The sequence below is a fragment of the Erythrolamprus reginae genome, chromosome 1 (genome assembly GCF_031021105.1).
Source record: "Erythrolamprus reginae isolate rEryReg1 chromosome 1, rEryReg1.hap1, whole genome shotgun sequence".
NCBI classification, from domain to species: domain Eukaryota; kingdom Metazoa; phylum Chordata; class Lepidosauria; order Squamata; family Dipsadidae; genus Erythrolamprus; species Erythrolamprus reginae.
The window spans coordinates 69,397,101-69,424,786 of record NC_091950.1 but is presented as its reverse complement, the minus strand read 5'-3'; the positions used below and the strand labels follow the sequence as shown (position 1 = coordinate 69,424,786).

Here is a 27,686-nt window from a genome sequence, read left to right as displayed (position 1 = left end):
TGATTATAAAGCTCACTTTAGTTTGCATTTATTATGGCTATTTTGTTTGGGTTTTGTTCTTTTTATTTGTATCGTTTTTCTTTTCGTCTGTTTTATATTGTCATGGATTGGGAAGCCTTGAGATTAGGTAAGTAAATAATATTCAGTTTCAATGCTCATCAATCCCAGGCAGCATGGCTCATAATTAGAGTTAATGCTATTTCAAGTACAACACTGGGAGAGGCAAAGGATGCCAACCTCATTCTATAACCCTCAACAATAATGAAGTGCCATTTTAAACTACACAGTTGTCATCACGGGCCAATGTTGAAACATCTCCAAGTGTTTTTCTAGCAGCATTCCAGATTAAAGATAATGCATACTGAACCAGCCAAAATAGAATGTCTAGGCTTGTATCCAACAGTGTAGCTAGTTTAGGCTACCAGAATTGGGTTGTAAAAATCTGCAATGCCTATTAAATAGCATTGTGAACTTTGCTGCCATCTGCAACCATTTTGGATTTTTGCAGCCTCTAAGCTAGTTCAGCCTTTGCTAATGTGGCATTCCCCAAGCATGTTGGGATAAAACTCTCATTAGCACAGCCAACCATGTCACTTGCTGAGGCTGAAATAATTATTTCAAATGTCCTTACTACTGCAATTTTGGTCATGAAGCAACTTTGTTCTCAGCCTAGTTTTGTTTTCTAATCTACTTTTCCCTTCATGCTCTGCATTTCAAATCCAAATCCAATAAATCTAATTTCAATGTCCTAGAGCAGTGATGGCAAACCTTTTTCCTCTCGGGTGCCGAAAGTGCAGGCAAACACACTATCACGTCTGCGCAAAGGCCCACACCCATAATTCAATGTCCCCCGGAGGCCAAAAACAGCCCGTTTCCCAACTTCTGGTGGGCCTGGTAGGCCCGTTTTAATAATAATGTAATAATAATTTATTAAATTTGTATGCCACCCCCCCCTCCGAAGACTCGGAGCGCCTCACAACAGTAATACAAAATACAAATCCAATGTTAAAAGCAAAAACAGTTTTAAAACCCCTTATTAAAAACAATCATGCAACCCAAACAAACCATACATAAAAGGAGCAGCCGAGGGGAATCAATTTCCCCATGCCTGGCGACAAAGGTGGGTTTTTGAGAGTTTGCGAAAGGCAAGGAGGGTAGGGGCAGTCCTAATCTCTGGGGGGGAGTTGATTCCAGAGGGCCGGGGCCGCCACAGAGAAGGCTCTTCCCCTGGGTCCCGCCAAACGGCATTGTTTTGTTGACGGGACCCGGAGAAGGCCAACTCTGTGGGACCTAACCGGTCGCTGGGATTCGTGCGGCAGAAGGCGGTCCCGAAAGTATTCTGGTCCGATGCCACGAAGGGCTTTATAGGTCATAACCAACATTGTTTTCCACCCTCCCCAGGCTTCAGAGGCAAAACCGCCCTCCCCCATCCCTCCAGAGGCCCTCCAGAAACTAAAAATGCCCTCCCAGAGCCTCTGTGAGAGCCGAAAATCAGCTGGCTGGGGTGCACATGTGTACTGGAACTGAGCTAGGGCAATGGCTCACGCGCCGACAGATATGGCTCTGCATGCCACCTGTGGTACCCGTGCCATAGGTTTGCCATCACTGTCCTGGAGTTAACCCTTGTCCGATTCTCCTTTCCCAGATCTCTTGAAGCATCCTCTGTCCTTTGGTTTCCTGCATTTTACGTTTTATCAAGGTCTTATTTCCTCAGCTCTTCCTTTCTGATGATATTGAGATCGAAAGGCCTTAATGTTTCCAAATGTAAAATAATGCACTTGGGGAAAAGAAATCCTCAATCTGAGTATTGTATTGGCAGTTCTGTGTTAGCAAATACTTCAGAAGAGAAGGATTTTATTTATTTATTTATTTATTAATCAGATTTGTATGCCGCCCCTCTCCGCAGACTCGGGGCGGCTCACAGCAATTGCCATACAATGTAAACAAATCCAATATTCAAATTAATTTTAAAACACCACAAGTTAAAACCAATCATACACACTAGCATACCATACATAAATTTTATAAGCCTAGGGGGAAGGAACATGTCAATTCCCCCATGCCTGACGACAGAGGTGGGTTTTAAGGAGCTTACGAAAGGCTAGGAGGGTGGGGGCAACTCTGATATCTGGGGGGAGTTGATTCCAAAGGGTCGGGGCCGCCACAGAGAAGGCTCTTCCCCTGAGATTTCTGACAGTCTCAAAATGGGTGAACAGTGCAGTCAGGCGGTAGGGAAAGCAAGTAGGATGCTTGGGTGCATAGCTAGAGGTATAACAAGCAGGAAGAGGGAGATTATGATCCCGCTATATAGAATGCTGGTGAGACCACATTTGGAATACTGTGTTCAGTTCTGGAGACTTCACCTACAAAAAGATATTGACAAAATTGAACGGGTCCAAAGATGGGCTACAAGAATGGTGGAAGGTCTTAAGCATAAAACGTATCAAGAAAGACTTAATGAACTCAATCTGTATAGTCTGGAGGACAGAAGGAAAAGGGGGGACATGATCGAAACATTTAAATATATTAAAGGGTTAAATAAGGTCCAGGAGGGAAGTGTTTTTAATAGGAAAGTGAACACAAGAACAAGGGGACACAATCTGAAGTTAGTTGGGGAAAAGATCAAAAGCAACATGAGAAAATATTATTTTACTGAAAGAGTAGTAGATCCTTGGAACAAACTTCCAGCAGACGTGGTAGATAAATCCACAGTAACTGAATTTAAACATGCCTGGGATAAACACATATCCATCCTAAGATAAAATACAGAAAATAGTATAAGGGCAGACTAGATGGACCAGGAGGTCTTTTTCTGCCGTCAGACTTCTATGTTTCTATGTTTCTATAGGAAATACTAAGGAGAATAACGATTAAACTTTCCAACTGATGGTCATTTTAGCTTTGTGTAGTAGAAGCAAGGAACAGCCTTATGATATCTCAGAGATGAACATCTCTATTATTTTCGAAGCTTTTGTGATCACTTCACGAGGCACATGGTCTGTGAGAAAACTGCTATTATAGGGAAAGGGACTAAGCGGTGGATTGTGATCCAAAACCCTCCAATGTTATTGGTTTTTTCTTAAGTGCCACAAATCACTTTTGCCCAATGCCTTCCCATATCCTTAAATAAGAGAATTAATGCAATTATCTCCCACTCTGCATTCTTTTTCTTACCTGCATATTGGGGTTGTAAGTAGAACAGGCGAGCAAATGACAGCCTTTGCATCTCACCTGGTGAAAGAATGTCATACCTGCATCAAAGATAAGAAGCAAAGCAAATCCACAATAAACATCATTAATCTGGTCTTCGTCCGCTTTCAATTTACTCATTCCAAAGCGGCCTTACCAGTTCCAGTCCACAGGCTCGTCCAAACCTTCTGTTCTCACCAACAAGTCTGACTGGATTAGGCAAAGAAAACAACGACGTTAAAAATCAAAACTTGGTCCTGCCACCTTATCACCCAATTCATTCACAGGCCTATCGTGGCCGAATCACCTTGGTTTGTTGGTACAAGCCCATTTGCTCTCTGGCATCATGCCTTCACTGTAAGTCATGAAGGCTGTTGCTAGAATTTATTATACTGGTATGTGGATGCTGTCAAAGTCCCTGATGAAGACGATGTCTTCAAAGGGGCTAAGAGCAACCCAGCCATGTGGGATCACTCACAAACGCGAATCCTAGAAAGAAGACTTGGACACATTTTCTCTCTGGGTGAAGTGACACAGTATGGAGCCATGTACCTCTTTTTATTTGGGAGCATAAGCAAAATGGGGATAATTACACGTACATGTCAAGTGATACACAAACATCCAATAACATAACTTCAAACATGACATATCTTTGAGTTCTTCCTTTCCCCCAGATATCGCAAACCAATTTCCTAGAAACAAATGTTTCTCACACCTAATTTCTCTGAAGCCTTCTGACTTATCACAACCAATCTCCTTAATCACTGTCTCGTCCTGTGTTTGCTTCAGGCAATGTAAATCTCCCCCTTTGATCATATAACGTCCTGTCTGGAGTGATGTAAACTTGTCTATCAGTGAGATGTTTATTGAGCCCTTTTGTTTCCCTGTTGTAATTTACCAGAAATACCGACTAGGCAAGTTAGTACCGTCCTATCCTGGCTTATAATAAAATCAGGGTAAGCAGAGCATTTTTATGCTAGAGGTCCAGATATATATAATATGATATAATCCTATTCTAACATTTTAATGCTATACTGCAACACTGGTAAGGTTTGATCATTATGTCATTGTGAGCCAAGATTCAACTTTCATACCACTTAACTGCTGATGCTCGATGTTCTCCAAATCCAGCCAACATGCTGAAATCCATAGTTCTTCTCTTTAAGGGTTAATTGTTGGCTTAAATTTGGTGAACCTTTTCACCGAGTGTCTTCTAAAAACTGGGGTATGAACCAATTTATATATTTTATGTCCTAGATAACTCACCAGTCCAGCCAGCTCCAGGAACCTGAGTATCCTAGCATCATCCATAGACCCTGTGGTACAAGAAATTCAGTGGCAGAAGCATGCTAATAAAAAGGTGCTTTTTTCAGATCAACATTCTGCAAAATTTGCAGTACTGTGACTCCCCCCCCCCCCCCAAAAAAAAAAAAAAAGATATGAATTTGTCTTGTGAAAAGATATTTGACATTCCCATAATAAAGCTAATGTCTTATTAAAATTAGGGTAGAAAGGGAAAAATACACTCCACTTTTTAAAATAATTAACATTTAATCTATAATTGGTGATCTTCCAGATATGGCTGAATTGCAACTCCCAGGAAACCCGGTCTGTTTGTAGCTAAGTAGACAGACATTTTTTAGTAGGAAGGTTCTGTTCCAAAGAAATATACATTTATTTCTGCCCCTACATCCATTGCCGCTGACCACATTTTCAGATCTTTTGCAGCTGGAGGCAAAAGTAAAATGAGCACAGTCCTCTGGTATGAACCTAAACCTGGGCTGTCGTAGAATAGTCCATCTCCTTTTGAAGTGACACTTAAAGGCAGGAACCAAATATTGTTATCCTTTGTTCCTTCTCCCAGTTCTGCTTATGGGTAAGGATGCCCACAAGACTGCAACAATATCGCCAAAAAGGCTTCCAGAGTTGTTAACCTGATCCTACGTAGCTTCTGCTCTGGCAATCTCACACTACTGACTAGAGCCTACAAAACCTATGCCAGACCCCTTCTCGAATACAGCTCATCTGTCTGGAACCCATACCACATCTCAGACATCAACACTCTCGAAAACGTCCAAAGATATTTCATCAGAAGAGCCCTTCACTCCTCCACTTGAAACAGAATACCCTACGGAAATAGACTATCTATCCTGGGTATTGAAAGCTTAGAACTGCGGCGCCTAAAACAAGATTTAAGTATTGCCCACAAGATCATATGCTGCAACGTCCTTCTGGTCAATGACTACTTCAGCTTCAACGGCAACAACACAAGAGCACACAACAGATTCAAACTTAATATTAACCGCTCCAAACTTGACTGTAAAAAATATGACTTTAACAATCGAGTTGTCGAAGCGTGGAACTCATTACCGGACTCAATAGTGTCAACTCCCAACCCCCAACACTTCTCCCTTAGACTCTCCACGATTGACCTCTCCAGGTTCCTAAGAGGCCAGTAAGGAGCGTATATAAGTGCACTGATGTGCCTATCGTCCCCTGTCCAATTGTCTTTCCTTATCTCATATATCATATATATTCTATCTTTATCTATATATATATCATATATATTCTCTCCTTATGTCTTATATCATATACATTCTCTCCCTCCCATCTACTTCTCTTCTTTTTACTTTCTATCCTTATATATATTACTTAATGTCTATTCTCTTCCATATGTATTGTATATTGGACAAAGAATAAATAAAATAAAATAAAAAAACAAGTGGGATTATCCCACAACCAGCTGGAATGTGGGCTCAATACTGAGAACACAAAAATCTTTGGAGCTAGATACTATGAACTGGCATTATATTATTGGACTACAAATTCATTTTTTATTTCTCTTCCCTCCTGGCGTATCAGTTTTCAGCACTGGCTTTCCTGTAATTAACATCTTACAACCTGGGAATTGTAGAATTTGCAATCCAACACATCCGGTGAATGCAAGATTGAGAAAAATCTGATTACTCCAGTACGAATTAAGGCCAAGGTATACAAGTGTGAAGCTGTCAAATGCTTGGAAGCAGCCTCTAGAGAGCTTCCAAAACTTATTAATAAAGAAAATGATTAAATGCACAATATAAAAATAATAATCAAATTTATTACATTTATTTTCAATCAACTTTAAATGTAAATGTTATATTTTTTCATCTTGTTCCAGCTATTACTAGGTCCTGACATTCTATGTGTGGACCCAGCCCAGAAAAAAAAATACACTTATCCCAATCAGAGAGATTCCAGCATTTAAGGAGCAAGTCAAAATAGACACGAGAGCTAGACATTGCTGAGACAGAAGCCAAGCAAAATAACCTCTGGTCCCATAAAGTAACCTCCAGCTTGTATTAACTTTACATTAACAGGACATTTTCCAAACTATCTGAAAGTACAGTGCAGCTGTTTATTAATCAACATCATTTTTATTTAGATGACCTTTCACCAAGGACTTTAGAGATTGATTTTAAACGACGCATTCACTGATAAATCCCACTTAATTTGCTGAGAATCTTGAAGTTGCCATCTATCATCACAAAATCAGAACTGTTTGATTATTCTCATGGCTTGTATAAACATGCTAATCCACCCTTTGGATTTATAATTGACAATGATGTCCTGCATACAACAGTGAACTATGGCAGATGGTTGGCTACCAGCAAAATTTTCACATCACCTCATATTACCTCAGGGTGGAAGGGTTTTCAGTGAAGTCATGTCCCACATTTAGTTGCCAAATGCAGTTACAGACATATATTACCAGGAATGTATCAGATATACCCAAGAAAATGAGGGAAGAGCAGGAGAGGGAGAAGAGCTGATTTAGGGAGCCTTTCATTAAGACTCACAATATATTATTTTGATAAGAAGGCTCTATCATCCCCATCCTTTTTATCCAAACTTCTTTGGATTAAAAACTTCTTTCCTGGATTTATGCACAACACGTGCGTCACACACATAAATTGAATTTATATCTCTTATGAAAGCCTTTCATTTTACCCAGTGGTGAAATCCATTTTTTTAACTACTGGTTCTGTGGACGTGGCTTGGTGGGCATGGCTTAGTGCAGTGTTTCCCAACCTTTTTTGAGCCGCGGCACATTATTCATATTTTCAAAATCCTGGGGAACACTGAATGGGGGGACGGGGGGGCTAAAGAAAAGTTTGGACAAAAAAAATATCTCTTCCTCCATTTCACTCTATTTCTCCCTCCCTCTTTCTCTCTCTTCCTTCCTTCCCTTCTTTCTCTCTCTCCATCCCTCTTTCTTTCTTCCTCTCTTTTTTGCTCTCTTTCTCTCTCCCTCCTTCCTTCCCTCTATGTCTTTCTCTCTCCCTTTCTCTCTCCCTGCCTCTCTTGCTATCTCTCTTGCGATCTCTCTCTTTCTCTCTCTTTCTCTGTCTCTCTTGCTATGTCTCTTTCTTTCTCTCTCTCTCTCTCTCTCTGTCTCTCTGTCTCTCTTGCTATCTCTTTTTCTCTCTCTCTTGCTATCTCTTTCTTTCTCTCTCTCTCTGTCTCTCTTTCTCTCTCTTGCTATCTCTCTTTCTCTCTCTTTCTGTGTCTCTTGCTATCTCTCTTTATCGCTCTCTATCTTTCTCTCTTTCTCTGTCTCTCTTGCTATCTCTTTCTCTCTCTCTCTCTTGCTATCTCTTTCTCTCTCTCTCTCTTGCTATCTTTTTCTTTCTTTTTCTCTCTCTCTCTTGCTATGTCTCTCTTTCTCTTTCTCTCGGGCGGGGGGGCACAGGGGGGCTAAAGAAAAGTTTGGACAAAAAAATATATCTTCCTCCATTTCACTCTATTTCTCCCTCCCTCTTTCCTCCCTCCCTCTTTCCATTGTATCTCTCCCTCCCTCTTTCCTTTCTATCTCTCCCTCCCTCTTTCCTCCCTCTTTCCTTTCTATCTCTCCCTCCCTCTTTCCATTGTATCTCTCCCTCCCTCTTTCCTTTCTATCTCTCCCTCCCTCTTTCCTTTCTATCTCTCCCTCCATCTTTCCTCCCTCGCTCTTTCCTTTTTTGTATCTATTTTCTTTCTATCTCTCCCTCCCTCTTTCCATTGTATCTCTCCCTCCCTCTTTCCTTTCTATCTATTTTCTTTCTATCTCTCCCTCCCTCTTTCCTCCCTCCCTCTTTCCTTTCTATCTCTCCCTCCCTCTTTCCTTTCTATCCTTCTCTCCGTCCCTCAGCGGCGGCAAAGAAGAAGGAAGGCAGGCTGCAGAGGGCACCGAGGACAAGAGCGCTCGCTCGCTCCCTCGCCCTCTGACTTCCCTCCCTCGCTGCTGAAGGGACGAGCGCGGGCACGAGCGCGTGAGCGGGCCCGCTGCAAGAAGTTTTTGTTTGTTTGTTTTTTTCCTTCCCCCGCCTCACGGGAGAGAGAGAGAGAGAAAGAAAGAGCACAGCCAGGGAAAGCGGCCTCGAGCAGAGTGCGAACTGCAGGATGCGGCAAAGGACTCCTTACCAACCAAAAAGGGGGTGGGGTGGTGAAGGCAAAGCCTGGGAGGCTGGGAAGGGAAGAGCGGGAGACCCCCAGACAGAACGGCTGAGGGGAAGGAAAGACGGAAGGAGGGAGGGATTGAGAAGCGAAGCCAGGGAGGGCTGAGAGAAAAGGGGAGCGGCGCGCGCGCGAGAGGGGCGGGACGGGCTTTCCCGAAACGGACAGAGAAAGCCCTCTCTCGCAGCGAAAGCGCTCCAAGCCAGGGGGCTGCGAGAGAGGGCATTCTCCGTCTGTTTCGGGAAAGCCCGCCCCGGCACCGGCAGCGCCCCGCCCAGCTGGAGCTTCCCTAGGAGCTCCGCGGCACACCTGGCTGTGTCTCGCGGCATACTAGTGTGCCGCGGCACACCGGTTGGGAAACGCTGGCTTAGTGGGTGTGGCAGGGGAAAGACACTGCAAAATCCCCATTCCCTCCCCACTCTTGGGGGAAGGACATTGCAAAAACTCCATTCCCACCCAGCTCTGGGGCCAGCCAGATGTGGTATTTGCCAGTTCTCTGAACTACTCAACATTTCCTCCTCAGAACCTGTCAGAACCTGCTGGATTTCACCCCTGTTTTTAACCCTCTTTATCAAAGTTGTTGTTTATCAATTTTGCTCTTTCTGCCCAAACACAATTGTCTACTCCACAGTTTATTTTAGTGTATAAAGTTTGGACTATCCCCCATCATACTTTTATGGATTGATTTGGAGCTTATAAAAGGAGGGTGCAGTTTCAGTCACTTTTTCCTGGAAGGTTATACATTTAAAAAATATTTAATTTTTAAAAATTATGTTAAAATTGTTATGTTTAGAGGACAGATATCTACATACATAATAAATATTAGCACTGCAGATGATTTGGAATGAGACTGCCATCAACTCTAAGCACTATAATCAGTGAGAAGGGTTTTCAACACAGAATCATTCAGAACACTTTGAAGGGCATCAAGCTGCATATCCACACAATAAATTTGTGCTGCATAGTTTGATCAAGATCTGACCACAATTCACATATAATATGTTGAAAGTTTTCTTTAGCTATACAGCATAAGGCCAAACATGCATATGGAGGGACACCCCAGAGTCCTAAATAAGTTAAATACTTTTCAATGAATATCCTAATCAATTATGTTTTGCAAAAAAAAGTAGTAAAGCTAGAAAGAATTAGCCTACCTATATGGACTGCTAGTTCATGAAATGAAGGCATATACAGTTAAGAAAAGATACACATGATGGTAGTCTCCAATTCAATTTCCACTCACCAGAATCTGGATAGATTTCCTTTAGAGGGTATATAATCTAAATCAAATAAAGCAGATACAAATTCCAAATGAGACACTTCACAAACATAAAGGAGGCAGAAATAAGCAGCAAAAAGCTCAAACTGCCCAAGGAGCTATGATACAGTTCTATAGAGCAGTGTTTTTCAACTAGTGTGCCGCGAGACATGGTCAGGTGTGCCGCGAAGCTCAGAGAGAGAAAGAAAGAGAGAGAGAGAGAGAGAGAGAAAGAAAGCAAGAGAGAGAGAAAGAAAGCAAGAGAGAGAGAAAGAAAGCAAGAGAGAAAGAAAGCAAGAGATAGAAAGAGTGAGCGAGAAAGAGAACAAGAGAGAGAGAAAGAAAGAGAGAGAGAGAAAGAGGGAAAGAAAGCAAGAGAGAGAGAAAGAAAGCAAGAGAGAGAGAAAGAAAGCAAGAGAGAAAGAAAGAGATAGAAAGAGTGAGCGAGAAAGAGAACAAGAGAGAGAGAAAGAAAGAGAGAGAGAGAAAGAGAGAAAGAAAGCAAGAGAGAGAGAAAGAAAGCAAGAGAGAGAGAAAGAAAGCAAGAGAGAAAGAAAGAGATAGAAAGAGTGAGCGAGAAAGAGAACAAGAGAGAGAGAAAGAGAGAAAGAAAGCAAGAGAGAGAGAAAGAAAGCAAGAGAGAAAGAAAGAGATACCGTGTTTCCCCGAAAGTAAGACAGTGTCTTACTTTCTTTTTATCCCCAAAAGCCCCACTATGTCTTACTTTCGGGGTATGTCTTATATTGGAAAAAAATTGAAAGGGTCGCGTTCCCGAAGGCGGCATCTCCCAGAGTCTAGAAGGGCAGCCGCGGGACAGGAGCCTCGTGAGCCCTTTTCCAAGTTCAACCTCAGGGCTCCAGGGCAGCCTCCTCAAGGGCGACAGCCGCCCTCGTTCTCCTCCTCTTCCTCCTCCTCCATCACCGCCGCCACGCCGCGCTGCTCACCCAGAGCGAGGGGAGGAGGATCTGAAGAGAGCGCCAATGGGAAGGAAGCGCCCTGGATGGGTGGGGACTTTCCTACCTCTGGCCGGGCATCTTCCCTTGCAGGGCCATTTCTGAGGGGCCCGCCGGTTCATAACGGTGGCAACCCGTGGCCGCCAAGGCAGGGCCCTTGCCTACCTCGACTGCCGCGGAGAGGCTGCACCGTGACCCCTCGACGACGCCTCTTTCCTCCCTGCGGCTAACTCGGCTCTGCCGGCAAGTTTCACTGGCTCTCGAGGAGGCGAAAGCGAAGGCAGGTCGCTCACTGCAGCAAGCCCCACCGTCTCCTGCCGACAGCTCCCTCTAACGAGCCGAAGCTTAGCAGTCTGGCTTCGTCCCTCCGTCAGCCAAATTCCCCGGCGGGCTGGGCCTCAGCAGGCCGCCTCCCTCACAGCTCCCCTCCCCGGTCCCGGAAGAAGGCAGCGAAAGCGCGCCCTTCTTCCCGCTTAAAAAAGGAAGGCAGCTAGATGAGAGGGAGGCGGCAATACCCCCGTGTTTCCCCGAAAGTAAGACATATGTCTTACTTTCGGGGTACGGCTTATATTAGCCGACCCCCCTGAAACCCCCGATACGTCTTACAATCGGGGGTGTCTTACTATCGGGGAAACAGGGTAGAAAGAGTGAGCGAGAAAGAGAACAAGAGAGAGAGAAAGCAAGAGAGAGAGAAAGAGTACAAGAAAAAGAAAGCAAGAAAGAGAGAGAGCAAGAGAGAGAGAAAGCAAGAGAGAGAGAGAAAGACATAGAGGGAGGTAGGGAGGGAGAGAGAGCAAAAAAGAGGAAGGAAGGAAGAGAAAGAAAGAGGGATGGAGAGAGAAGGAAAGATGGAGAAAGAGGAAGGGAGAGAGAAATAGAGCGAAAGGGAGGAAGAGAGAGAGAGAGAATTTTTTTGTCCAAATTTTTTTTAGCAGCCCCCTCCCCCCCCCCCCGCTCAATGTGCCCCAGGGTTTCGTAAATGTAAAAAATGTGCCGCGGCTCAAGAAAGGTTGAAAATCACTGCCATAGAGGAATTATTGAGTCTGTCATCTACACCTCTATAACGTCTGGTTTGGTTCTGCAACCCAACAAGACAGACACAGATTTCAGAAGATAATTAGAACTGTAGAAAAAACAATTGCTACCAACTGGCCTTCCATTAAGGACCTTTATACTGCATGAGTCAAAAAGAGGGCTGGAAAAATATTTACAGACACCTCACATCCTGGACACAAACTGTTTCAACTCCTACCTTCAAAATAACAGTAGATCATTGCACACCAGAACAACTAGACACAAGAACAGTTTCCCCCCCAAATGACATCACTCTGCTAACAAATAATTCCCTCAACACTATCAAACTATTTACTAAGTCTGCACTACTATTAATCTTCTCATTGTCCCCATCACCCATCTCCTCCCATAAATGACTGTATGACAGTAATTTTGTTGCTTGTATCCTTACAATTTATATTGACTGGTTCCTAATATGATTGGATTACTTATTTGTACCTGGACTACCATTAAGTGTTATACGTAATAAATCCAACAAATAATAAATCCAATAAATAATACTACTTTATGATTCTTGATGAACTTAACTTTTATGTACACTGAAGTCATGTGCACCAAGACAAATTCCTTATGTGTCCAATCACACTTGGCCAATAAAATTCCATTCCATTCCATTCCCCTCCCTTAAGGAACTTTTAATAAGGGTTCCTAGAACTACTGTATGTATTGAGTATAAGTAATTCTGGAGCACACAGGAAATCTAACCACTCTGACAATCTGACACTAACATGGCTCACCTGTTCCCGCAATGTTCCATCTGTGAAGAAAGGACGCTGAGGTATGATCACCACTCCATGGGGGCCAAAGGAAGTCAGCATGTGGACTTCTCCTGCACAAGTCCAGCAGAAAAAGGTTTTTTTTTTTTTTTAAAGCAAAGCAATGAGCCAACATTTCCAATTGTAAAAATTAAAAATTATCTAATCAAAAGATTTGCTCTATTTACGGTTTGGATGCATTTGCTGTTTTTTTATTAACTGCAGGAAATGAATCTCTATTTTGTCACATTTGCCAGGGACACAATCTGAAGTTAGTTGGGGGAAAGATCAAAAGCAACATGAGAAAATATTATTTTACTGAAAGAGTAGTAGATCCTTGGAACAAACTTCCAGCAGACGTGGTTGGTAAATCCACAGTAATTGAATTTAAACATGCCTGGGATAAACATATATCCATCCTAAGATAAAATACAGGAAATAGTATAAGGGCAGATTAGATGGATCATGAGGTCTTTTTCTGCCAACAGTCTTCTATGTTTCTATGTTTCTATGTGGTTCATCATGTGGCAATTTAAGAAGGGAATTTTTGATATAGGATCTCTGGATGTACAATATTTCTACTTCAGCTCTGACACAAAGCCTTGTAAACTTTCAGTGTCAACTGGAAACCTATTGGTTCACTCAAGATTTTAACAAAATGCGTTCTGTTGCGCCTTTTTTTGCCCTGTTCTGTTTTTGGTTTTAAGATGTGGGAGACTTGTGCCTTCAAGCCTGTTTAGTTTCCTCCCACCATTTTAGGATTATTGCATTCATAATTGAAAAAAAAGCAAATTTTATAAATGAAATAATTCTAGGAACACAGATACACAAAAAATATTAATAATCTAAAACATTTTAAGTAAAATAAAAGACCGAATAGGCCATGAAGGAAAAACCAGAGTCATGAGGTTCTGGAGACCTCATCTACAAAAAGATATTGACAAAATTGAACGGGCTACAAGAATGGTGGAAGGTCTTAAGCATAAAACACATCAGGAAAGACTTAATGAACTCAATCTGTATAGTATGGAGGACAGAAGGAAAGGGGGGGAAATGATCGAAACATTTAAATATGTTAAAGGGTTAAATAAGGTTCAGGAGGGAAGTGTTTTTAATAGGAAAGTGAACACAAAAACAAGGGGACACAACCTGAAGTTAGTTGGGGGAAAGATCAAAAGCAACATGAGAAAATATTATTTTACTGAAAGAGTAGTAGATCCTTAGAACAAACTTCCAGCAGACGTGGTTGGTAAATCCACAGTAAATGAATTTAAACATGCCTGGGATAAACATATATCCATCCTAAGATAAAATACAGGAAGTAGTATAAGGGCAGACTTAGATGGACCATGGGGTCTTTTTCTGCCGTCAGTCTTCTATGTTTCTATGTCATCAATAGCCACGAACCTGTGGCACACGTGCCAGAGGAGGGCATGCAGAGCCCTATCTGTGGGCACACGTACTGTCACAAGCTGATCTTCTGGTTTTTGGCATGCACATGCGTGTGGTAGCCAGCTGGTCTTTGCATGCACCAGAGCGCTGGAGAACCAAAGATCAGCTGGCCTTTGTGCATGTGTGTGCTGGCCACCTGGCCTTTGGGTTTCTGGTGTGTGTGCATGCATGCATGGTTTGGGTGCATGGTTTGGGCACTCAATGCTGGAAAGGTTCGCCATCACTGATCTAGATCAGTGTTTCCCAACCTTGGCAACTTGAAGATATTTGGACTTCAACTCCCAGAATTCCCCAGCCAGCGAATACTGGCTGGGGAATTCTGGGAGTTGAAGTCCAAATATCTTCAAGTTGCCAAGGTTGGGAAACACTGATTTAGAGCATACAGTGTGAAGACTGTAACAGATACTGCGTAGGACAGGCAGGCAGGAGACTAAGCGAGTGCTTTCATAAACATCAATTGCAATCCGAAAACACAATGAAAGCTTCTTAATCTCACAACTCATGGACAGATTGAATAATAGTTTCAGCTGGGAAACTGTGAGGATTCTAGACCAAGCTAAATCCAAATACGCTAGTGAATTCCTGGAAGCTGTGGCATTCAGACAAATCTGCTATCACAGTAGGGTCATTCTTTGTCAAGTGGACGAGGTGAAATTGAAGCCTTATTTGAAAAGAAACCATCACAAAAACAACATATATGATAGAAAAAAACATGCTCTTTCTAATGAAATAAAATGAAAACGATTGAAGGTGAAAAAACAGAGAGTAATAGAAAAATACTTGCCCTTTCTAATGAAGACAATTGAAGGTGATGAGACAGCTCTCTGTTTTCTCATCTTCAATCATCTTCATTTTTATTTCATTAGAAAGAGTAAGGTTTTTTCCTATCATGTATGTTGTTTTTGTCATGGTTTCTTTTCAAATAAGGCTGGAAAAAATCAGTCAAGTGGATATCTGGTCCACTTGACAAAGAATAACCCAGTATACACATATGCATAAACCACATTTAAAACCCAGTCCAAAAAGTAATTAAAAAGTTAAGGATAAAATAAAATTACTAGAATACATCTTCTCCATCAGTTTACATTCTGATAAGCTGATAACAAGCAGAGAACAAAACCCTAATCAAAGAGCTATCAAGGAGAAAACAAGACCCCCACCAACATTGGAAAGATAAGCTACTGTGTATAAACAGGGAGAAAACCCCACACTCACTAGCACTGATGATACCACCTAGATAGGTAAAGAAATGTCTGTAAGCAAACAGCCAAGATCAGAGACCACCAAGACTCCATTGACTTCACAACTTGGACAAGTTCTGAAAGTCTTCCTAATTCAGTGAAGTCTACAATCCCTATAAACAACCTTCCCCAACTTGTCAGCCTTAAACTGAGGAAGGTTGGGATTAAAACTACAGTGTTCCCTCGATTTCCTCTGGGGATGCGTTCTGAGACCGTCCGCGAAAGTCGAATTTCCGCGAAGTAGGGATGCGGAAGTAAATACACCATTTTTGGCTATGGACAGTATCACAAGCCTTCTCTTAGCACTTTAAACCCCTAAATTACCATTTCCCATTCCCTTAACAACCATTTACTCACCATTATTACTGGTACTCACCATTGAATAAGACACTTAGTGATCCTGATATTTATAAACATAATTATTTATTAACAATAATCATTTTTGTTGTTGTTTATTTGCAAAAATTATTAGTTTGGCGATGACATATGACGTCATTCGATGGGAAAAACCGTGGTATAGGAAAAAAACCACGAAGTATTTTTTAATTAATATTTTTTTAAAAAACGTGGTATAGGCTATTCGCGAAGTTCGAACCCGCGAAAATCGAGGGAACACTGTACTATCAATGGCTACGCTCTGAACATTTGTAGCCTCTACACCTCTGAATGGCATATTACACTGCTCAAAAAAATAAAGGGAACACTTAAAACAACACAATATAACTCCACGTAAATCAAACTTCTGTGAAATCCAACTGTCCACTTAGGAAGCAACAACACTGATTGACAATCGATTTCACCTGCTGTTGTGCAAATGGAATAGTTGTGCAAACGAAATATTCAATGAGAATATTTCATTTATTCAGATCTAGGATGTGTTATTTGAGTGTTCCCTTTATTTTTTTGAGCAGTATATTTACATTGAATAATCTAAATACAATTTATATCCCATTACCTAGGTCAGTGTTTCCCAACCTTGGCAACTTGATGGTATTTGGACTTCAACTCCCAGAATTCCCCAGCCAGCAAATGCTGGCTGGGGAATTCTGGGAGTTGAAGTCCAAATACCTTCAAGTTGCCAAGGTTGGGAAACACTGACCTAGGTTATGAAGGATCAACTTGCTGAAAGGCCTTAAGGTACCAAGGCAGCATTTCTGGGAAATTGGGGGACTCACCCTGCTTGCACTTCCACAGGCCTCCAAGAATACGCAACAAAGATGTCTTCCCAGTGCCTGTATTCCCAGTAATCAGCAGATTGTTCCCTTGTGTGACCCTCATGTTTAGGTCCTTGATAAGCAGGTTCTTGGAGGGAGCTGCGAGGGAAATTTTCTCCAGTACAAAAGCGGTGTCGTTTGAAATCCTCTTCTCTTTAGAAATGCTAAAGAGATGAAACCCCCATAAAGAGAGAGATAATAATAATAATAATAATAATAATAATAATAATAATAATAATAATAATGATCCAAAGTGCAGACTCTGTAAAGAAACAGATGAAACAATCAATCACATACTCAGCTGCTGCAAAAAGATCGCACAGACTGACTTCAAGCATAGACATGATGCTGTGGCACAGATGATCCACTGGAACTTGTGCCGGAACTACCATTTACCAGTGGCAAAGAACTGGTGGGATCATAAGCCCGAAAAAGTGGTCGAAAATGAGCAAGCAAAACTACTGTGGGACTTCAGACTTCAGACTGACCGAATTCTGAAGCATAACACACCAAACATCCTGATTGTGGAGAAAAAGAAAGTATGGATCATCGACATCACAATCCCAGGGGACAGCAGAATTGAGAAGCAGCTAGAGAAATTAGTGAAATACGAAGATCTAAAAATCGAGCTGCAACGACTCTGGCATAAGCCAGTGAAAGTGGTCCCAGTAGTACTTGGCACGCTGGGCGCAGTGCCAAAGGATCTCAGCGGGCATTTGAAAACCATCGGAAATTGACAAAATCTCTATCTGTCAATTGCAAAAGGCCACTTTACTGGGATCGGCAAACATAATTCGCCGCTACATCACACAGTCCTAGGTGCTTGGGAAGCGCCCGACTGGTGATGAAATACAAAATCCAGTGTAGTGATTTCGTTTGCTGAGTTGTATTGACATAATAATAATAATAATAATAATAATAATAATAATAATAATAATAATAACAACAACAACAACAACAAACAACAACAACAACAACAACAACAACAATAATAATAATAATAATATATTAGATTTATATGCTGCCCCTCTCCGAGAACTCAAAAAGATAAGTTAAGGACAGATGCATGGTTCATAGAAAGAGTGTGCAGTCTATATACATTTTAGCACTTCAATGATAGCATCTTATGCAGCCCAAAAGAAACAAGGACAGCCCTACTCCAAATACTTTGTCTCAACAGTAAGCCATTCTGGGCATCTGCTGCGGCTGCTAAAATGTGCAGAGCTTTTAAAACTTCTTGGTGTTGGAATTTATAAAACTTCTCAGGTACCCCTATGTTCCCCCAACCCATTGAGTGGCCTGAGAAACCTTTGGAATTTAGATCAGGGTCTGGAAGCCTCTTTTATAAAGGTCAAAGTATGCTATCCCATTTCTTTTTCACTCCCTGTATTTCTTGTCCAAGTCCTTGTCAGCACCAAGTGCTACAGCTCTCAGGTTCCACTTGGCATTGGTGCTATTGGTGTGGCCTGATTTATTTATTATTTTAAATTTATTTATTTATTTGTATTTATATGCCGCTCACTCCAAAAGGACTCAGAGCAGCTAACAGTAGTCATAAATACAACAAATCAGCTATCATAAAATCAATAGTACTGTACGATAAAATCTATACAGTGGTCCCTCGATTTTCGCGGGTTCGAACTTCGTGAAAAGTCTATACCACGGTTTTTCAAAAATGTTAATTAAAAAATACTTTGTGGGTTTTTTCCCTATACCACGCTTTTTCCCGCCCGATGACGTCATACGTCATCGCCAAACTTTCGTCCACCTTTAATAAATATTTTTTAAAATAAACTTTAATAAATAAACATGGTGAGTAATAATCTAAATGGTTGCTAAGGGAATGAGAAATTGCAGTTTAGGGGTTTAAAGTGATAAGGGAAGGCTTGTGATACTGTTCGTAGCCAAAAATAGTGTATTTACTTCCGCATCTCTACTTCGCGGAAATTCGACTTTCGCGGGCGGTCTCGGAACGCATCCCCCGCGAAAATCGAGGGAACACTGTAATATAAAAAAAACCATGCATGCTACAGTCAGTCCTAACTCCAGGCCTGCCAGAAAAGCCAGGTCTTAACGGCTTTCTGGAAAACCTGTAGAATAGAGATAGTACAGATCTCTGGAGGCAGTTGATTCCAAAGGGTCGGAGCCACCACAGAAAAGGCTCTTCCCCGAGGCCCTGCCAGCCCACATTGTTTGGCGGATGAGACCTGGAGAAGGCCGATTATGTGGGCTCTTATTGGCCACAGCGAGGTATGAGGGAGGAGGCGGTCCCGTAGATAATCTGGACCTGAGACATTTATGGCTTTAAAGGTAATAACCAACACTTTGAATTGCGTTCGGAGACCGACTGATAACCAATGCAGGGTGAACGCATTTTATACCAGCTCAAGTCTCCAAACACTCTTCAAGGGTAGCCCTATGAAGAGCGCATTGCAATAATTAAGAAGTTTAAAATGTTTAAATTGCTCAGTAGCTCAGTTTCTGTGGCTGGTTTATGATAAAACACTAAAAAAACTACAATCTGAATGAAGACAGATACCAAAAATATTTTTGAACCAGAAACATGATTGGGAGCCACCTAGCATTTTAGGCACTTGGCATGAAGTAGGTTTAAGTTTAAGTTTAAGTTTTATTGGATTTATATGCCACCCCTCTCCGAAAACTCGGGGCGGCTAACAACAGTCATGAAAATATACAATAAAATCCAATACTAAAAGCAAATTAAAACCCCTTAATATATAAAAACCAAACATACATACAAACATACCATGTATACAGTTGTAACGGCCTAGGGGGAGAAAAAAGTCTTAATTCCCCCATGCCTGGCGGCAGAGGTGGGTTTTAAGTAGCTTACGAAAGGCAAGGAGGGTGGGGGCAATTCTAATCTCTGGGGGGAGTTGGTTCCATAGGGCCGGGGCCGCCACAGAGAAGGCTCTTCTCCTGGGTCCCGCCAAGCGGCATTGTTTAGTTGACGGGACCCGGAGAAGACCCACTCTGTGGGACCTAACTGGCCGCTGGGATTCGTGCGGCAGAAGGCGGTCCCTGAGGTAATCTGCTCCGGTGCCATGAAGGGCTTTATAGGTCATAACCAACACTGTGAATTGTGACCGGAAACTGATCAGCAATCAATGCAGACTGCGGAGTGTTGGTGTGACATGGGCATATTTAGGGAAGCCCATGATTGCTCTCACAGCTGCATTCTGCACGATCTGAAGTTTCTGAACACTTTTCAAAGGTAGCCCCATGTAGAGAGCGTTACAGTAGTCGAGCCTCGAGGTGATGAGGGCATGAGTGACTGTGAGCAGTGACTCCCGGTCCAGATAGGGTCGCAACTGATGCAGCAGGCGAACCTGGGCAAACGCCCCCCTCGCCACAGCTGAAAGATGTTTCTCTAATGTGAGTTGTGGATCGAGGAGGACGCCCAAGTTGCGAACCCTCTCTGAGGGGGTCAATGATTCTCCCCCCAGGGTGATGGACGGACAGATGGAATTGTCCTTGGGAGGCAAGACCCACAGCCACTCCGTCTTGTCTGGGTTGAGTTTGAGTTTGTTGACACCCATCCAGGCCCCAACAGCCTCCAGGCACCGGCACATCACTTCCACTGCTTCGCTGACTGGACATGGGGTGGAGATGTATAGCTGAGTATCATCGGCATATTGATGATACCTCACCCCATGCCCTTGGATGATCTCACCCAGCGGTTTCATGTAGATGTTAAATAGCAGGGGGGAGAGGACCGACCCCTGAGGCACCCCACAAGGGAGAAACCTAGAGGTCGACCTCTGACCCCCCACTAACACCGACTGCGACCGACCGGAGAGGTAGGAGGAGAACCACTGAAGGACAGTGCCTCTCACTCCCAACCCTTCCAGCCGGCACAGAAGGATACCATGGTCGATGGTATCGAAAGCCGCTGAGAGGTCAAGAAGCACCAGGACAGAGGACAAGCCCCTGTCCAGGGGCCCACCAGAGATCATTCATCAACGCAAACAAAGCAGTTTCCGTGCTGTAGCCGGGCCTGAATCCAGACTGCTGAGGACCTAGATAATCGGCTTCTTCCAAGGACCGCTGGAGTTGGAGCGCCATCACCTTCTCGACAACCTTCCCCATAAAGGGAAGGTTGGAGACTGGATGGTAGTTATTAAGCACGGCTGGGTCCAGGGAAGGTTTCTTGAGGAGGGGGCGCACAAGTGCCTCCTTATAAAGGGCCGGAAAGGACCCCCTCCCCAAGGAGGCATTGACAATCTCCTGGGCCCAGCTCCGTGTCACCTCCCGACTGGCCGAAACCAACCAAGAGGGACACGGATCTCTGACTTCTCAAATTCATAAAAAGAATCATATAGAAGGTGAAAAAGGGCCTCAGTCTAATACAGTGGTACCTCTACTTACAAACCTAATTCATTCCGTGACCAGGTTCTTAAGTAGGAAAGTTTGTAAGAAGAAGCAATTTTTCCCATAGTAATCAGTGTAAAAGCAAATGATGTATACAATTGGGGAAACCACAGGGAGGGTGAAGGCCCTGTTTCCTCCCAGGAGATTCCTAGAGAGGCCCCACAGAGCCTTCTCCCTGCCTTTTCCGGCCCTGTTTCCTCCCAGGAGATTCCTAGAGAGGCCCCCCCTCCCTGCCTTTTCCGGTTACAGTTTTGGAGGCTCGGGTTTGTAAGTGTAAAATGGTTCTTGAGAAGAGGCAAAAAATCTTGAACACCCAGTTCTTATCTAGAAAAGTTTGTAAGTAGAGGCGTTCTTAGGTAGAGGTACCACTGTACTAGGATCTTACAGTCTGACCTGGTATAATGTAGCTTCTTACATCCCTAACTTCCTATACAGTATAGCCTTAGAATTTTTCAGAATTATTTCTCTGCCAATCCATCACAGAATGATAAATGGGAATATTCTTCCATATGGCTAAGATATTTAGCTATAATTTATATGATAAGCCAAATAACCAAGGAGCACCGTGGCATAAGCACCAAATTGCCATCCCATATCCTACGGCTACGTACCTGTCAAAGTCCCATTTGTCTTGTGATTCACTATGATTTTGGTTTTGGGCAAGGTTCAGCAATACTTCCTGCAACTCTCCAATTCTACAGAAACCAGTGATTAGGGAGTGAGATGAAAGAAAAATGTTTACATTATACGATTTCCCCAAAGCTAAGAAAATATTTGCTAAAAAAGGGGAAAAGATCATATATGATTAGATACATTGGAGTAGTTAATGTTTGTAGAGTTCCAGGGTCCACCTGACATGCTCTTCAAATATGAATGCCCTGTAGCCTGAGAGAAGTGCCAGTTGAAGTTAACCACCATAGATGTTGAAAATATGATTCTTTGTTCTGCTGCATCTACCACTTCTAATTAGATCAGGAGTCTCCAACACCACCAGAATTTGATGGTTAGCATTTTAGGTCTCATGGGGGGGGGGGGAGATATTGCCTTGTTATTCCCCCTCCCCTTTAAAAAGGCATCTTAGAAGACATTCTATGACAGACCTACTCTTTATGGCCTCAAAGTGAGAAGGGTGAAAACTCTGCCTTTCCTCCACTTTTTTTACAGCCTATGTAAGAAAAACCAGATATTTAAGACACCCATTTTGTCTCTTCAAACTGTTAAACTCTCCTTTCAAAAGGAGATCAGGTTGTCCATCTTTGAAACGAGGCCCTCAAACCAGAGGTAGGCTGCTAGCTGGAAAACTGAATTGGGCCCGCCTCCGCGGCTCTGGAGGTACCGTAAGTTCGAGTGGAATTATGCGTCTGTGCCCGTGCAGGTAGCAAAATCGCGTACGGAGACGCATTCCGGCTAGCAGCCCACCCTTGCTTCAAACCCAGATGTAGTCCTTGAACTTGACAAAAATCATAGACTTCTGGAACGAACAGTGATGGGTTCTTTTGCTCTTTAGAGCTTGAGAGATCCAGAAGCTTCCATGCTATCTGAGTGCTTCCTAAACCCAGAGAATATACATACCTGTGCGTGTAGCCAGCTACGTCAGACACTGTGGTAGAGAGATCAATTAAGTTGCTGAAACAGTGAATCAAGTACATGGAAACAAAGGCATTCTGCAAAGCAAAATCACTTTTAATTTTTTAAAAAAATTAATTTTAAACAATTTTTATATCACACAACATAAAACAGTGCATAGTGAATTGTGCCCACCACCCAGACACACACACATTCCCCACCACCAAAATGGGGGTGTTTCTTGTATAGTCCACTTGACCCAAGAGCAATATATCTGTTTACATATTATAGAGTGATTCCAATTTATTTCTTGTAGCTTGGTCTCGGATTCTGCTCGTCATATATTGTCTTACCTTGTCCCACCGTCCCATCAGTTGTCTCAACTCAGTTTCCTTATCCGAATTTATCCTTTTATCCATAATTTCAAATCGAATATGGTCCACCATATACCTATACCAATTTTGCATTGTCCATTTTGTCGCATCCTTCCAACCCAAAACTATTACTGCCTGAGCACTTTCTATTGCTGCTTTTTTTATTTCTCTAAATTCTCCCATCGCATTGCTTTTTACTAGTACTGCCATTTCCTTAGTGATTGTCCATTGTATATTTAGCATTCTATTGATATCCTCTTTCACTTTTTGCCAAAATTCCTGCACTATCGGGCATTCCCAAAACATATGCATAAACACTCCTTTGTCTTGACACCCATGCCAACAATTCCCCCTGACATTCTGCTGAAAGTGTGCGAATTGAACGGGAGTAAAATACCATTTATGTAATATTTTCCTTCTCATTTCCCTGATTCTTGTATTTTTAATTTTCCTTATATTTTCTACTATATTTTCCATCTCTTGTACCTCTATTTGTATCTCATTTTGCCACCATTTAGTCAATCCATCAATCGTATCTCCTTCTGACTACACTAGCAATTTATATACAGTATATTGGTTGCTTGCGCCTTTATCCCCTCACTTTTTTCTCTTATTATTTTATCTAACCCTGTCTCCTCCCTTCATAGTACTTCTTTATTCTCCCTTTCATTAAGATATTTACATATTGCATTTATTTGTAGCCACCTTCCCTTACCTAACCACCATTCTATACGATTACTACTTGGCCTGCCATCCTTCTCATATAACACATGAAAACAGAGTTAGGCCAAGATGGGGAAATGGCCCACAAGACAAAGGCAACTCTAACTACATTACCCTGATGCTGAGAAAGTGTTCCTTGATAAATTTCTGATTCTTTTGCTGCTCCCAGAATTTGTCAGACAAATTCAGAGAAAAATAGAAACACCTTTTGCTATGTATGAGTATATATATGAATATCTTGAGAATTTCCTTCCTCTTCCAAAAACGTTTCATTACATAGTAAAGAATATAAGCCCAATTATTTTTAGATTGATTTAAAGCAAGCAGGAATTTAGTTCGGGCAACGTGCCTCGAAAGAGTTATTTCAGTGACGCCTCCTTTTCAGAAAGAGAGCACTCCTGAAAGAGGAGACAAGTGAAGCAATAAATATGTCAACTTGAATGCTGTTAATACAAGCCAGTTAGATCCCAACAGTCAGCAGTACGTAGAAACAACAAGTATCCTATGGCAGGAAAGAATGGGGTCTCTTATTCTAGGCTTCGCCTTGGTTAAAAAGCAACGACATCCCTAACACAGGACTCCTGGATTCTTCATTTACTGAATTATTTTCATTTCTGTAAAGCATTTTAAAATTCATGAAACATTGTGGATTTAAATATGTAGAATAGCCTCAGAGAAGCTAGGGTTTGATTAGCATTTCTCATTTTTTAAATTGAGGCTGGAAACAGTATTTTGAAAATATTGTGACTTTTAAAGAAAAAGAGAGCAACAGGGGAAAATAATTATAAGTTAATGCCCTGGGATGTTTGTGCAGAACCTGACATATATTGCAAAGTTCAGCAACCTGGGTATCTCAACTTTATTGACATCTTTCTAAATGTAGATGAAGTTCCTATCCTTCATTCAGGAGCAGAGTCAAAATATATGAGCATAAGGTAGGAGAAACTGAATAGATTAATAGCATCCACAATTTCAATTGTAGGACTTATATTTATATACTGTTTATGTACCATTAAGCTGATGTCAACTCTTAGCAAATACATAGACTTTCTTCAGGTCTATGTGGTTGCTAAGGTCCTTCAAGTCTTCCAACACTGCACCCATTGTTGATGCAATCAATTTCATCCACCACCTGAAGTTGGTATTAGGTCCAAAACAAGGTAGTGAATTGTTTTCTTTTTCTCTGGTAAACTGGATTTCTTGAAGATGTTGTTGAGTGTCCTGTGAGTGTTCTCTAATGGGACCTTTTTTTGGACCTCCCCACCAGCAATCAGCACCCAGATGAGCAAAGATTAAGTCCAAGATCAACATCAGATCAATGATCAAGTAAAAAACACCCCAATCAAGAAACTGCCAAACAAAGCAACAGTAAACAGCCCAAGCGAAGAATTTCTAAGACCACTGCAGAGCAAGCTACAGAATATAAACTGAGAGCAAGCCTTTAATTAATATAAAAACAAGATCTTTCACCCCAGAAAATTTGCAAAAGCTCACCTTGCTAACTAAGGAGCTCAATTCTGTGGGATTCAGACCATCATATACTCCATTAAATATAGGAATGGCAATAATCACGTAGCTCAGGATGCTGCCCAAATAGTCAAAGGTGTTGATCCCAACTGAACAAAAAACATATCAGCATAATTACAGTCAGTAGAAGGGAGCTTTTGAACAGGTAATAGGACCCAGGTTTTGCTATACAGTACTGGGCTCAAGGGCAGAAAGATACAATTTTTCTTCACATGGGCACAAAGTTTATTGTAGAGCACTACCTTTAGACACTCATCACTTGCACTTCAGCTGAAATCACATTGAAAATGATGTTTACATTTGCAAAGTAGGGAATGTTTCTATATCAACAACATTGCTTTAGCAGTGTCGGCCAAAGCAAATATGTTCAATGTCATTCTTACAAGGTATGCCTCCAGTCCTTACCGTGTTTTTAAAATAGCATGTTATATGTTGCACAAATCTTGCAGTTATTCAAAACAAAAATGACTTAGGGGGATGTATAATTAAAGTCTAATTAGCCTTTGATAAGGCAGCCTATGAAGACAGACCAGTTTGACCCACTTATAGCCATGATCCTACATCATTAGATATATGTTTGACATTGTGCTTGTTTTAGCCTGGAAGAAATATCCCTGATCCATACTAGATTCTGATATTTAGGGACATACATATCAACAGCACAGATACACTTTTACATTACTCTGAATAGCAAAACACTGGGAATGTCCTTTGAATAGACGCAGAAAATCCCATAAAATTCAAGTGCTGAATACAGTGTTCCCTCGCTTTTCGCGGGTTTGAACTTCGCGAATATCCCATACCACGATTTTTCAAAAAATATTAATTAAAAAATACTTCGCGGGGTTTTTTTCTATACCACGGTTTTTCCCACCCAATGACGTCATACGTCATCGCCAAACTTTTGTCTGTCATTGCTGATTGGCCAAAATCTCGACCAATCAGCGTTGTTATCGCAAAAAAAAATTATTATTGTTAATAAATAATTATGTTTATAAATATCAGGATCACTAAGTGTCTTATTCAATGGTGAGTACCAGTAATAATTATGAGTAAATGGTTGTTAAGGGAATGGGAAATGGTAATTTGGGGGTTTAAAGTGTTAAGGGAAGGCTTGTGATACTGTTCATAGCCAAAAATGGTGTATTTACTTCCGCATCTCTACTTCGTGGAAATTTGACTTTCGCGGGCGGTCTCGGAACGCATCTCCCGTGAAAATCGAGGGAACACTGCACTTTGTTCAAAAACGTTAAAAGCTGTGTCTTGCTTTAACACTCACCCTAAAGACTGTTATCTTTCAAGGTCAGAAATCAAATATTTCCACTTGCATTTGGACAGCCTTAGAATTCATCTTCTGATTCAGAGTTAGCTGATGCTTGACTACTTTAGTGTTTGAAATATTTTGTCCTCAAAATATTTCCAATATGCAAGATTTAAAGTTTATCCCTAGTGAAGCTTGGTTAGGTTTTGCCACCAAACCCCCAAAACTTTACCCTTAGACTGTCCACTGTTGACCTAGCCTGATTCCTATGAGGTCAGTAAGGGGCGTGCATAAGTGCACCAGTGTGCCTATTGCCTCTGTACAATTGTTCCCTCTTAGCAGAATCCATCTTATATATATAAACAATGTTATATCTATGTATATTTACAAATACATACTTGACAAAATAAGTAAATAAATAATAAATAAAATAAATAATTAATGTACAAGTTAAGATGATAAAAGCTTCTCCTTACTGTATAGCCACAGTTCCTTTCCCATCAGTTCCCTTTGCGTCTTTAAAAGTTTTTGAAGTTTGTAGTTGGTTCGCATGTGTTCAACTTCCCCAGCTCTGCAAAACAACAAAATAAAAAGAACACGGTCAGTCAGTTATACTGGTCCTTTCTACAAACTCAGTTTTGTGGGCCAGGAAATCAAATGTAGCATTAGAAAAAACATAAGAGAACTCTTCCTATTTTGTGTTCATAAAACATGTTAAATCCGTGGTTTAGCAATTTTAATATACCGGTATGTGGACTTAGAATTCCCAGCATTCAGGCAATGCCATAATTAAAAGATGGAAAAAGGAGCCCTGTTTGCTGCTGTAATTCAATATATCACTTCAGTTTCAGCTTCCATCATCTCCGGGAAGCATTTAGACTCAAACCACATTGAAACACTGCCACTAGTGACCTCGTGTGGCAAAAAGCAGAAAGTCAGATGGGCCATGCCTGTTCCTTCTATTTTGATCTGTGGCCCTTTACCTTGCCCTTCCACCAAAATGTCCCTCTGATGCAGTGGTTCCAGCGCATGATCAATCTCACACTACTTACCAGAGCTTACAAAACTTTTGCCAGACCCATCCTCAAATACAGCTCATCCATTTGGAACCCATATTGCATCTCAGACATTAACACTCTTGAAAATGTCCAAAGATATTTCACCAGAAGAGCCCTTCACTCCTCCACTCGAAACAGAATACCCTACGAGACTAGACTTTCAATCCTGGGCCT

The 27,686-nt window shown here is 41.7% G+C and overlaps 1 protein-coding gene across 4 annotated transcripts in view; it reads right to left on the bottom strand.

The window, feature by feature from the left end:
- The window catches only part of ABCD4 (ATP binding cassette subfamily D member 4), a 54,609-nt gene that overhangs the window by 6,591 nt on the left and 20,332 nt on the right, over positions 1-27,686 (bottom strand). For 3 of the 4 annotated variants that reach the window (XM_070754944.1, XM_070754929.1, XM_070754941.1), the window contains exons 8-17: positions 26,931-27,025; positions 25,161-25,282; positions 22,576-22,667; positions 21,615-21,698; positions 16,573-16,775; positions 12,687-12,778; positions 9,908-9,944; positions 4,456-4,505; positions 3,347-3,399; positions 3,175-3,251 (exon numbers count right to left, since the gene is read on the bottom strand). In XM_070754944.1, coding sequence (XP_070611045.1) covers positions 3,175-3,251; positions 3,347-3,399; positions 4,456-4,505; positions 9,908-9,944; positions 12,687-12,778; positions 16,573-16,775; positions 21,615-21,698; positions 22,576-22,667; positions 25,161-25,282; positions 26,931-27,025 — 905 coding nt within the window. The remainder of the gene's footprint in view (positions 1-3,174; positions 3,252-3,346; positions 3,400-4,455; positions 4,506-9,907; positions 9,945-12,686; positions 12,779-16,572; positions 16,776-21,614; positions 21,699-22,575; positions 22,668-25,160; positions 25,283-26,930; positions 27,026-27,686) is intronic. The other variant, XM_070754934.1, reaches the window with a different exon arrangement.